This window comes from Malaclemys terrapin, chromosome 2, assembly GCF_027887155.1.
Source record: "Malaclemys terrapin pileata isolate rMalTer1 chromosome 2, rMalTer1.hap1, whole genome shotgun sequence".
Taxonomy (NCBI): domain Eukaryota; kingdom Metazoa; phylum Chordata; order Testudines; family Emydidae; genus Malaclemys; species Malaclemys terrapin.
The window spans coordinates 201,896,730-201,909,735 of NC_071506.1; the positions used below are offsets into that span (position 1 = coordinate 201,896,730).

The 13,006-nt window shown below is 41.0% G+C and overlaps 1 protein-coding gene across 4 annotated transcripts in view; it reads left to right on the forward strand.

Annotated features, from left to right (window-relative positions):
- Positions 1 to 13,006, forward strand: part of TRANK1 (tetratricopeptide repeat and ankyrin repeat containing 1) — a 120,306-nt gene that overhangs the window by 103,617 nt on the left and 3,683 nt on the right. For all 4 annotated transcript variants that reach the window (XM_054019391.1, XM_054019389.1, XM_054019392.1 and 1 more), the window contains 4 exons: positions 1,036 to 1,139; positions 1,305 to 1,437; positions 2,908 to 3,053; positions 8,166 to 11,233. In XM_054019391.1, the coding sequence (XP_053875366.1) occupies positions 1,036 to 1,139; positions 1,305 to 1,437; positions 2,908 to 3,053; positions 8,166 to 11,233 (3,451 nt within the window). The remainder of the gene's footprint in view (positions 1 to 1,035; positions 1,140 to 1,304; positions 1,438 to 2,907; positions 3,054 to 8,165; positions 11,234 to 13,006) is intronic.

Consider the following 13,006-nt stretch of genomic DNA (forward strand, 5'->3'; position numbering starts at 1 on the left):
CTGGCTTTTAAGCCCCGTCTCCTAAGTCAGGCTTTCCCCCTCGTTAACAAACGGGAATGGTGATCACAAGGATGATCAAGGTTCAAAGGACAGAAGGCTAGAGCCTTGCTAGTGACCACTCAGCTAGCAGGCCTCTGGCCCACACTTTCACATAGTCACCGACAGACCACCACTATACATTTTAACAGACTGAAGGAAAAACCAGACAGACAAACTTGCCCACTCATGCCAAGAATTAGTGCTCACGCCTCCTTCAGCAGGGGATCTCCCTCTCAAACTCCCCTGTTGTTGTCACAGGACAGTACTGGTATATTAACCTTGTATGTAAACAAATAGTCCATGTTCTGTGATTTTGCTCTACATTGAACAGATCTTTTTTCATCCTACAGTGATCGAACTGAATAAGTGCTTTTTAGGCAGCACCTCCCTAACTTTGTGTGAACTGCTTTGTGCATAGTTTAAATGTTGGAGAACCAGCTTCTAATCTCAGGCAGTTCATATTGCCTATGTATGTTTTGAAAAATCCATTACTGCATGTGTTGAATATTTTTTAACTATATGGTTGTGAATACTGAACATCTGAGTTTAGCCCAGGGCCCATGATGATGCAGGTAAATATGCAAGGAAGGGTTTACTGACTTCCGCAAATGGGGCTAGTTCCCTTTGACATATCAATTAACCCTTTAGAGTCTGATATAGTAGGAAAGTATTGTTTGTGTTGCCAGTCCACCCGAAATGCAGCTTTCCCTGCTTTCAGGTTAATTGTAAAAACATTCTTAGTTAAAATTGTGCGTGAACTTATTTTGAAGCTTGTCTTCATATTAAAAATGTACTCAAACGCTGTCCCTCCCCTTCCTCCAGGTGCTTTTCTGATGTTAATGTTTCCCTTGATGTCACTGTAAAATGAAATGTAACACTTTTTTAGGTAGATGGGTTGTTTCACCAAGGAAATTGTATGAATGTGTGATAAGCTTTAAGGGACACATGCATGAATGCATACATACATATATGTGCATGTCATTTATCTAATTTCAGGTGGCAGCCAAATGTTACCAAAAAGGAGGAGCAATTGAGAAGGAAAAACTGGCCTTAGCACACGATGCTGTACTTAATGTGCAATCAAAGAAAAGCAGCCCCAAGTAAGTGCTGAAATATAACTGAATTTATTAGTAGTGTTTCTTGGAAAATACAGGGAACAACATGTTCTTGTTAATGGAACTGCTAGTATACCAGACTTGTAAAAAATAATGTTAAATTGGATTTGTTGTGCATATGTGATCTTTTTTGTTTTTTGTTTTAAATAGAGAAAAACAGATGGACTATATGTACCTGGCAAAGACCTATTTGGAATGTGGAGAACCAAAACTATCCCTGAAATGTCTGATTTACGCAAAAGAATTTCAGCTTTGTGCAGAACTATGTGAAAAATTAGGCAAGGTACTAAAATCCTCTTCCCCCTCCCCCACCTAGTATGGGATTTTTAGATCTATTTAGGGATTTTAAACATCATGGTCCTAGACAGGACGTTTTAAAATTTGTATTCGTTATCTCATATTAGTATTGGTGAGATTAGATAAATGTTCTTCCACGGCATACTGGTAGAGTCATAAGTAAAATACAGTGTTTTTCAGGTGGACCGTATGTCCAAGAGCAACATACATCACAGAACAGAAATAAGAGGAGGGAGAAGGCAATAGCAGGGATTCGGCATTCAAAGATTGGGTTTCTTTACCGTTCCCCACAATGCCAAAGAGTAGTCATTCTTGCTTTAGCTTGGTTGGTGTTTCTAACTCGGAAACCTTTATCTCCATACAGTCCAGTGGGCGGGGGAAGGAGAAAAAATTTATTTTTGTTTGATAGTTAAGACTGAAATTATTACTTGATATAACCATTCAGGTGTTGCTGGCGTCAGCAATTTATGTGCCAAGTGGACAGTTTCTGCCTGAACTGGTCTAACATGAATAACAATCCATTACTAATGTAGAATTATACAAATTATTATAATTTTATGGTTTAAACCATTGCCTGTGAACTCTGTCATCATCCATTTGCTGGAAAAGTGCAGAAACAACTCAAACTGTGAGATGGAATAATGTACCCCAAATAAAAACCAGGTTACAGCTCCGATATCTCAGTAATTAAAAAAACCAAAACATTGTGGTTCAAAATAAGAGTTTTCAAACACACTCCGCATTAGCCTAACTTTGCTTCCATTGCAGTCAGTGATAAAATTCCCATTGACTTCTGTAGGAACAGTTAGGCCAGTTGTGGGCAACCTGCGGGCCGCACGTGGCCCATCAGGGTAATCTGATCACGGGCCGTGAGATGTTTTGCTGACGTTGACCGTCCGCAGACACAGCCCCCCGCAGCTCCCATTGGCCAGGAATGGCGAACTGCGGCCACTAGGAGCTGCGGGAAGCAGTGGTCCGCAGGGAGGTGCTGGCTGCCGCTTCCCGCAGCTCCCAACTGCGGCCCTTGGGAGCTGCAGGGGACCGTGCCTGCAGACGGTCAAGGTCAGCAAAATGTCTTACAGCCTGTAATCAGATTACCCTGATGGGCCACAGGTTGCCCACCACTGAGTTCAGCCAATGCAGAGCACTTTTGAAAATCCAATCCTACTATATTTTTTTACCTTAATTTCCAATTTCTTGACTTTAAAATGTTTGAGTTTTTAAAACAATTCACCATTCTAATGATGATTCTTTTTAATTAATACATTTATCGTTACAAACATAACCATTCCCATCCAGATAATATTGTTAAAATAGATTTATCAATAGAAGGTCATAGGAACTGGCTGCATCCATTTCTCTCTCCATTGTATGGATAAAAATACCATGGTTTTTCTGTTGGTATTGTTCAAATATTTAGAAGACTGCAATATTAATAAGAGTTATTATGGTGCAGATAAAAGATGCTGCGTATTTCTATAAAAGAAGCCAGTGCTACCGAGATGCATCCAGATGTTATGAACAAATCCAGGAGTTTGATCTTGCGCTTAAGATGTGTTGCCATGAGGAACTGTATGAGGAAGCAGCTATTTTAGTGGAAAGGTATGTTCATAAAGAGGATGCTGCAGAGGAAAAAATCTCTCTTCTTCCTTGTGCTGCTTGAGCATAGTAAAGTAGGTTCTCCCCGGATTTTGACAAGGGTTTTAGTTGATGACATTACTTTTGCATCAAGATCAAATTCATTGGGTTTATGAGAACTCCCTCCAGCTTGAACTGTAATAGAGAACTTGATTTTTTCCCAGGACTTATTTCACTCCCTTAATGTCAGCCATGTCAGATCTTCAGTTCTCCATCGGGACTGGTCTCCTCAACTAGGTACCTAAGGTAGATATCACAGAAAGATTCAAGAAAATAACAGATTCATTCCCCTTAATTTGGCCCCCTTATGGGTATGCGTTATGATTGCTCACAAAGGGTATGTTTACACAGGGATAAAAGACCCTCCACCCTCACAGAGTCCCAGAATTTTGACTGCAGCCTGAGCCTGAATGTCTACACAGCAATTTTTCAGCCCCGGAGAGAGCGAGCCCCGTAAGCCCGAGTCAGCTGATCGGGCCAGCTGCAGGTTTTTTATCCCTGTGTAGACGTAGCCTTAATGAGAAAATTCAATATTTTGTTTTCTTCTTAATGTTCAGGCCTTTTTTACTGCACACAATTCAAACTCTGCTCTGAAGATAGAATTATTAATTTCTTCATGGGATTTTTTTTATGCCACTCATCTCTGTAAGTGTCTGAATGCTTCAGAAATATTATGGAATTATCTTCACAACATTCCTGTGAGATCAGGAAGTGGTATTTTTCCCATTTTACAGATGGGAAACTGAGGCACAGAGATTAAGGTCAAAAGCATCCATTCATATTGAGTTCCAAATCTGAGATGATTGGGACTTTTATTTTTCAGAGTATTTATCATTTTATAGCACTTCATATGTTCAAAGCGCAACTCCCAAAGACTTCAGTTGCAGCTGTGAGTTCTCTTAGCACTTCTGCAAGTCAGACCCCAGGGTCTCAAGTCAGGCACCCAGAAAATGAGGAGCACACAACTAGCTACCACCTCTAAGTTTGGTTTAAGTGACTTGCTAGCATTATGTAGAAGCTGTTTAGCTGAGGCAGGGAAAAAATCCAATTCTCCAGGGTAGCATTCGACCGTGGGATCATCATTTCTCTTCCTGCAGTCTCTTGCCTCATTCACTACACACATTCCAGTTTTGCAAGATATGAATCAGGGGTCCTAAAGACAACAGCCTCCTTCACTATACTACCCTGATTAATTCCCGGAGCAGGACTGTGCACTGAATGACATAGGGGTCTTGAGGAAAACATAGTATACAGTCATGTTATTAAAGACTGCATAAGGCGGCACCAAATTAAGCTTGCACAGGCAACCTTAATTCTTGCTTTTCCTGACTTTTAGTGCTTGACTTTGCAACATTGATGACATTATTTTAACATAGGTTTTTGTGTGCAATTTTCTAGGTTTAATTTTTTTATTATTAGTTTTTAAAGCAAACCGAAAAAACAAATTCCATCATGTGGCATCAGATTGATACCACATAGAAGCTTTAGATCTACCACACAGACTTCTGTCAGTTGAGCTAATGGAGTAACTGATTGTCATCCTCTATAAAGACAAGAGAGAAATGGAGCACTTTGCTGATGGGTTTCACAGATATTTGCAGATAGCAGAGGAATGGTGAGATGCATGAAGGCTCTGGAGGGGAATGTGCTCTACTTGGCACAGACCTTTCTATCCCATCCCTCTAACCTGTCCTTGTCACAGTCCTGTCTTTTTCCCTACCCCTGCCTATCGTCACAGTCCCATTCTTCTCATCGCCATGCCCAGTTGCCATCACTCAGGCATCTCATCCCAGTCCCCGTCTCCTTGTCAAGCAAGTTCTAGTCTCACCCCTTCATATTACCAGTCCCCAACTCCCAGTCTCCTTGCCCATCCAGTCCTAGTGCCCCTTTCCCTTGGCTCCTCATCCACTCTGTCTCTCTCCATCACCTTGGCCTCTAGTTCCCATCCCCACTGGCTCCCACTCCCAAACTCTCTCCGTGACCTCCTTGTTTTTATCTAAGGATCCCATCTCTTTCCCCAGCTCCTCAACAGATCTGACTCCCCTTCCCTCTCCTCACCCCACTGGTTCTCAATCCCAGTCTTTTTCCTCAGCCAGTCCCAATGTTCTCCCTCACTCCTCCCTGGGCTCCTTATTTGATCTCAGTCTCCCCCTGCTCCCTCTCTTCCTATACACACCTGCTGGCTCCCAGTCCTTTTTTACCATTTCTCTTCCCAGGTCCCAGTTCCAGTCTCTTTGCCTAACCTGTCACAGCCCCTCCCCCTACCTCATATATCATGACTCCCAGTCCCAATATTCTTCTCCCCTCACCTCCCAACCTCTAGACCAGTCTCTCCCCTTTACCAGGGTCCTTGTCCCTACCACCCTCTCCTCAACAGGTCCTGCTCTTATTCCTTGTGCATCTGAGTAAGGCAGTTTTCTCTTCCATGTTGCCTGAGCCCAGCAGGAGGAGTTATTGAGAGCTCAGGGAAGACGGGTTATCTGCTGTCAGTTCAGGTGCCCAGGCCCAACCTGACACAGCCGAGGGCTGCAATTGCAGGGAAAGTCCTGCTCATCCCTGGGCAGGAGCATAGAATATCATAGAATATCAGGGTTGGAAGGGACTTCAGGAGGTCATCTAGTCCACGCCCAACGTGGACAGAATCTTCGGGGAATTTAGCAGCTAAACTTGAAGAAATCTTCTATGCATGTGTGAACTGCAGTTTTTCATAACTTGGTTTATAACTTTTCACAACAGGTTCATATCTTGGCCAAATTTAACGGATTTTCATAGGGAAAGCAAAAGTTTCATCCCTGCCAAATTTTAAGTCACTGCTCAAAAATATGGTGGGCTAAATTCCCTCTAAGGTGCCCGGCTGCACAGCGGGCTATCAAGGGCCACATGGGTTGGGAGAAGCGCCCCGCCCAGCCGGAGCTGCCGTGGCTGGGGAGAGTCACCCCTCCCCCGGCTTGGCCCAGCCCAGCCCTGCCGCAGCCGGGGAGAGGCGCCCTTCCCCTGGCCTGGCCCAGCCATAGCTGCTGCAGCTGGGGAGAGACACCAGCCCAGACCTGGCGGAGCTGCTGCATGGGAGAGGTGCCTCTCCCCCGGCCTTGAGCTGCAGCGGGGAGAGGACTGGGGGGAGTCCTCTCTCCCCGCTGCAGCCCCGGGGCAGCCTGCACCCCAGAGCCCTCACCCCCACCCGCACCCAACCCTCATCCCCAGCCCCACCCCACAGCCTTCACCCCCAGCTGGAGCCCTCACCCCTCATACCCCAACCCTCTGCCCCAGCCCCGAGCCTCTTCCCACACTCCGAACCCCTCGGCCTCACCCCTGCCACACATCACCTCCATATTGGTGCACATAACAAAATTCATTCCGCACATGGATGTAAAAAATTAGAGGGAACACTGATGGTGGGGACACTAGACCTTTAAAAAAAAAATGTTTTCCGGGATGTTTTAACATGGACAAAACATATTATTTTTCTCCAGCTTTGCTCTTGGAAATGATTGAACCTTTTTGGCTGAAATTTTCAAATAAAATTCAACCTGAATCAGATACCCAGCATGAAAAGTTTCAGCCCAAATGATTAAAGTTTGGCAGAATTATGAGCAACTGAAAACAGGGTCTTACGATGGGAAGTATTGGGCAACCTTCATGGATACATAGATAGCAAGGCCAGAAGATACTATTGAGATTACTTAGTCTGATCTCCTGTATAACACAGGCCATAGAACTCCCCCAAAATAGTTAGTAGAGCATATCTTTTAGAAAAACATCCCATCTAAAAAGTGCTAGTGATGGACCTTAATGATAGACAGTGCTGCCTGCCCCACCTAGAACCATAGGATTAGAAGGGACCTCAAGGGTCCTCTAGTTTAGCCCCCTACCAAGATGCAGGATTTGTTGTGTCTAAATCATCCAAGATAGATTGCTATCCAGCCTCCTTTTGAAATCCTCCAGTGAAGGAGCTTCCACAGTTTAATTAACAATTTAAAACTTCACAGTAAAGTATGTATGTTCCTCAAACAGCATAGTTAATGTTCATATTCTGTATGACATAGCATGAAATCTTATGTTCTATAATGTGGTAATTTGGAAAATAACTCTTATTCCCCCTGTACTTGGGAATTTTTTTTTTTTTTAAAGAATAGCATTTACCAAATGTATAGAAATAGTTTGATTCAAAATTGGAAGTCTTAAAATTATTTTTAACATCTAATGTTTTATTTTAAATCAACCTTGCAAAATCATTTATGCAAATTTACCATCCCAGGCACAAAATCTACTTCTTCACTTTTATCATGAAAAAAATGATAATGAAAAGCTAATGATGACTTACTCACCTGTCAAAAAACATTTCTTTGCCCTAGGTGAGTGGGTGAGAAGACTATTGCAAGATTGAAGTTTGGCTATGAAAAAAGTTTACTAATTTATTGACATCATATAACAGTAATTAACCAGCTGAATGTCAGAACTAATGTTGAAAAAGGAACCTTGATCTGCCACTCAGAAGCAACAAATGGGAAAAAGATTTATATTATATGCCGTACTATGGTGCACATGTATTCTGTTAATCATAAAGTGATCAGTGATTGATGTAAGCTTTTGTTTGGATTTACCAAGTTTGACCCCTGAAGAATGATATTTGATAACGTGAGGGTCTTAGTCTCAAAATTCTGGCTGTTCATGTAGAAGATTCATAATTATCATATGTATCTTAATAGGAGTTCATACCGCTGTGGTTTGAATTACTTTAATCTCACATTCATCACGATTTTAAAGCAGTTTGTAGCAAGACCCACTGATGTTCTGAGCTTCTAATCTGATTCCTGATTGAAATTTTAGTGGTCTTAATTCAGACAGCTTTAAATTGTAATGAAATGATTTGTAGATCTTTTAAAGTACTGTGATAATTTTTCATATTTCTGAGACCTCTTATCATTATGCACAACATTTGACGTGCGTCTGGAGTAGACCTGACTGGCACAGAATTATTACCTTGCTCGACATTGTGTGATCTTTTAAAAAATGCTAGATTGTGTCTGTTTCATTCATATATGGTAGTAACGTGACATTGATGTATCTTTATTCCAGATATGAAGAGATACTAAGGATGAAAAGGCAACCAGTTTCCAAACTTTCATACTCTGCAAACCAGTTTTATTTGGAAGCAGCTGCAAAATACTTGCGTGAAAACAAAACCAAGGAAATGATGGCAGTCCTCTCCAGACTTGACACCGAGGACCAGCTTGTATTCTTGAAATCACGCAAATGCTTGGTCCAAGCAGCAGACCTGTTGAAGAGGGAGGGTCGAGAGGAAGAGGCTGCTATGCTGATGAAACAGCATGGGTTTGTGTTGGAAGCAGCCAAGCTCACTACCAAAAAGGAATTTCGAGCATCATGTCTGCTTACTGCGGTCCGTTTTAGCATAACTGGCTGTTCAGAATTGGAAAACAGAGACACCATCCTGGAAGAAGCCTTAGAGCTTTGTAAGCAAACAAATCAAAAATCCAGCATTGCTGAGGCAACTTTTCTGCAGGGAGTTCTAAAGAAAGATTTTAGAAAGCTTGAAGAGGCCTTCTACAAGTTCTCGCCTTTGAATCATTATGCTGGTGTGGTGGAAGCGCTCTTTGAATCAACCCACTGCGAACCAAAAAGCCAGGACATCTTTGTTCTGGCATCGTGTGGTTTAGAGGCCCTTCTAAATCTGGTCAGAGCTCTCCAAAAAGCAACCACCAATGCTGAGAAAGAAATGGTCAGGTCATGTTTTGATTATTTTGGGATTTTGCCAATAGATGGCAGTGTTTGCCAAGTGTCTCAAAATGAAGCTGGACATATTCTTCAATTCTTGCCCGATAATCCTAGTCTGAAAGAGAAGAAAACTAAAGATCACTTCTTTGTAGGCCTGGAAGAGGTAAAGTCTTCACTGAATAAGCACTTTTTAAGCAGGCTGTGTTCAATTACATGCAGTATACTTGAGCAGAGTTACCCTGATATTTGCATGAAGTTCATTGCTGGCTTGAAGTGTGAGGATAAAACCTGTAAAGATTTCCATAGACCTTTGTTGCGTCATGAGGCAAAATCTATACTTCAGTGTAAAATACATCTGGCAGCAATAAATGGACTGTTGTTACAGGCCAAGAGAGTATTCCCAAAAGAGCTGTTGCATGAATTTAATGACATTGATGAAATTTTGACTGCAGATAAGTATGCATTATGCAAATCCCTATTAGATTTTGTTTTCCCTAAACATTTTCATCTGAGAGTGGTGTCTGAAAACCCAAAGGCATGCAAAGATATCTTGGGACTCAGTCAGTTTTCTAAACCCTGTAGGATGGTGCTGAAGGAGTACATCATATTTCAGTTTAAAAGTGAAAATGCCATAAATAGAAGAGAATCAACCGACTTATGGCTCAGGGCAATGCAAGTTTTCAGCTTGTCTTCTAGTTATCCTGAAGAATTTGAGAAGCTCCTTGTTAAGGAGGAAGATGATTATAACAAAGAACTGAAGTTACTAGAAGCTAAAAAATATGAAAAGGAGGATAGAGGCAGAGGAGGAAGACCCAAAGGGGTAGATGGCAGATATGGCATGTTGATACCTGATAAGTATTCTGGAAATGCAGAAAACACACACTTGTGTTTCATTCGACTTCTTGAAAATTCACTAGAGCGGCTCTATGTTTACAGAAACCCAGAAGACTGTAAGTGGATGTTTTTCCGTTTTATGAATGTCTTGGTGAAGAAATGCATTGAACCTCTGATTCCTAGCATAGGAAATACAGTGATGTTGCTGGAATTCCAGTATATTCTCTGTTGTGCCGTCCTGATGCGCCTCTGCAAGAACATTACTCTGTGTCTTCCGAAAAGTTACATCGCTCTCTTTCATTACTGGGAGTTTTTGTTCAGAAAAAGAGACCAGAAGAGAGAGATTAGAGACATCTTTTCCATTATACAGGAGTACAAACCAAAGGACACAAATGAGGCTCTGAAAGAGTTCAAATTTCATCTCCTTTATGTTGCAAAAGTTTTGTGCGGCGCTAAAAACAGTAATTTCAATGTTCTTCTTGATGCTTTTGGGGACAGCGATTGCATTACGTCAGGGGAAGCAGAGCGTACAATGGTGCTATGCTTAGTGATGTTAGTGAATGCCAATCAAGTGCTTAGTCCTAGATGTAAATCCCTTTTACATGAACACTTTCCTGAAATCAAGGCAAAGTTGATAAATATGAAAAAAGATTATCCATCCAAAGTGCCTGAAAGATTGGTTAAAATTGTGGAACGAGTGACTGATGCTGTAAATGTGAGGAAAATAGCGGAAGGCCTGCAGGAGCTGCTGATTGAACGAGATGAGGAGTACTTAGCTGACTGCCACTGGAAGTGGGACACTATGTATGCTAAAGGAGCAAGTATACGGGGCATCTTTTATGAGCAAGTAAATCTAGATAGATTTGAGTCATATTTGGATCCTTTGGAATATTTTGAGGAACCAGAAACGGAACTCGAAAGGGATCTCTATGTGGAAGAGAGAGAGGATCCCCTAACAGCCATAGCATCCATAAAGCAGCAGAAACAACAGCAGAAAGCTCATGCTAAGCAGAAATTGTGGCGTTTGTTTCTTTTAGCCTATTATTGCATAAAATGGAAGAGGAACTCCTGTTCAAAAGCAGATCCCAGTGGGATGGAAATGAAAGAATTGGTATCAGGAATCTTTAAAAAAGCAGATATTGACCGAACACAATGTGACCTCTGTGGAGTCAAATTTATTCAGGGTCCTGAAAACTACTTTAACCAGACAGAAGACTTTGAGAGAGAAACTTCTGAAGCTGTGACACCAAGAGAGACTGATCAGGGAGAAAAGGAGAGCATGAAAAGGAGTGAAACTGTTGTGGCGAGTGAGACTTATGTAAAGCACATATACCTGGATGAGCATAGAAATAAATACACTGCCTACCAGAATTATTTTGAATTTTTCAAAAGAAATGTGGATCCAAAATTACGTGAAGGGTTAGATGTAGTGGACACAATTGAACAAAATACCTGGTTCACAAGTCACTTGATATTTAAAGAACATTCCAATATGGTGCAAAAAAAAATTCAAGAGAACATTAAGAAGATTTCTGACATAGTAGAGGACGTCTATAAGAGAAAGGCTTGGGCTGATGGTAAGACTTTTTTGTTGTGTTGCCATCTCATCATTGCTTGTTGCTTGTATGGTCTTGTATTTTAGGTTCCTCCAACACTTGAATGATGTCTCAACGATATGAGATAAGTATGGGAGTGTCTATAAATATTTTTGTGCAGCGGTAATAATAAAGGCCCTGATTTCTCCTTTTGTTTGTTCTGATTTTCAGTGGAAGTACTCCTGATTTATCCTAGTGCAAGTGAATGGAGAATCAGGCCCATATTGTTAAAGTCTGCTTGTAAAGAAAGATCTACACTGCCTCTCAGTTTTTGCCAAATGAAACGAGTTAAAATTAAGGATGCTATTGACAGTCATATTTTATTTATTTAAATTTTATATTTCATGAACACACAGAAGAGTATTTAAATAATACAATCAGCAGATAAAATGAATAGTTCTAATAGGGTCTCAAGTTCAGCTCTTTGTTAAAGTCTTTTTTAATATTTTAGATACATGATCAGGTGCTGCTGTCATGCTTCTGTGGCAGTTTTTAACTTGTCTGAAGTGTAGTTCTAGAAACACCTCTAAGGTTATGTCTACACTGAGAAGTTTTAGGAATTCTTCAGTTCTTGGTATAGCAGCTCCACTAGTACTAGCAAGATGGGAGCACTGGTGTTAGGGTAGTGTCAAGATTAGACTGTGCATTGGGTAAGAACACCTGCAGTTAGTCTCCACTTGTACCCCCAACACTGCTAGCACTGTGCTAGCTACACAATGCTAGCTACACTGATGCTAGACCAATGGTGGGAGCATTACTAAAGATCCTCAGTGTGGACAAGGCAAAAAAGCATTGCTAACAGTGACTGAACAGGAGTTGTATTACGTTTTATATCTTAGGAAATAAATATGTTGATACAAATATTATTTCATATTTGTTTACATATATTTGATGTTTTGCACTGTCTCTGGCAAGGAAAAATTAAATTAGTAATGAGTGGGTGGATGATCTCGGAACAGAATAGAATGGACTAACTGCCTCTAGAAAAAAACTAGCACCTTAAACCAAAACCCTGCCATTAACTCTAGACCAGCCTTCAAAAGCATCATGGCAGTTCATCAACTGTGGCATAACATCCACTTGTCTAAGGTGACTTGTAATGAAAAAACGAATGATATTTCACTCACCCATCAAAAAAACCCTGCTTGCTGTGATGAATAAAATTTTGCAAGACTGTGTCATTCATAAGCCTGTGTTCACCAGTGTGTTACATAAGTCTTATGTTACTCCTCTCTTGGGAATGTTATACTATTTGGAAAATTGCTATATACAGACAAAGATGTAAAGTGCATAAAGTCAGTTTATTACACATGCTATGGGCTTGCCTATCTGTGACCTTACATTGTTGAAAGTTGCTGATTTTTATCTAGAACAAACCATATTCAAATGTCATGGTTTAAGGGTTTTTTTTTTTTTTTTTACACTTACTAGATAATTTTATTTTATATTTATTTATTTATTTAACTAATATACACAATCTTCGCAGTAGCAGAGAGATGTATTGTTATGTGCACTGGAAATACAAACATCTCTCACTGCTGCAGATTTTGGCTGACAGACGTCAAAGCAGTTTTCCCCTGTGGGAAAGCATCATACAGAACCGCGGAAAGCTGAAGATTTCACTTCAGGTTGGGAGTCCTTTATTTCAAGTACAAAAATCTTGGTTAGTTAACAGACCCTGACATGTTTTGACTTCTGTTTTAACATAATTAAGTAGTCGGCCACACCGTCAGCTAGCGTAAGTCAGCATAGCTC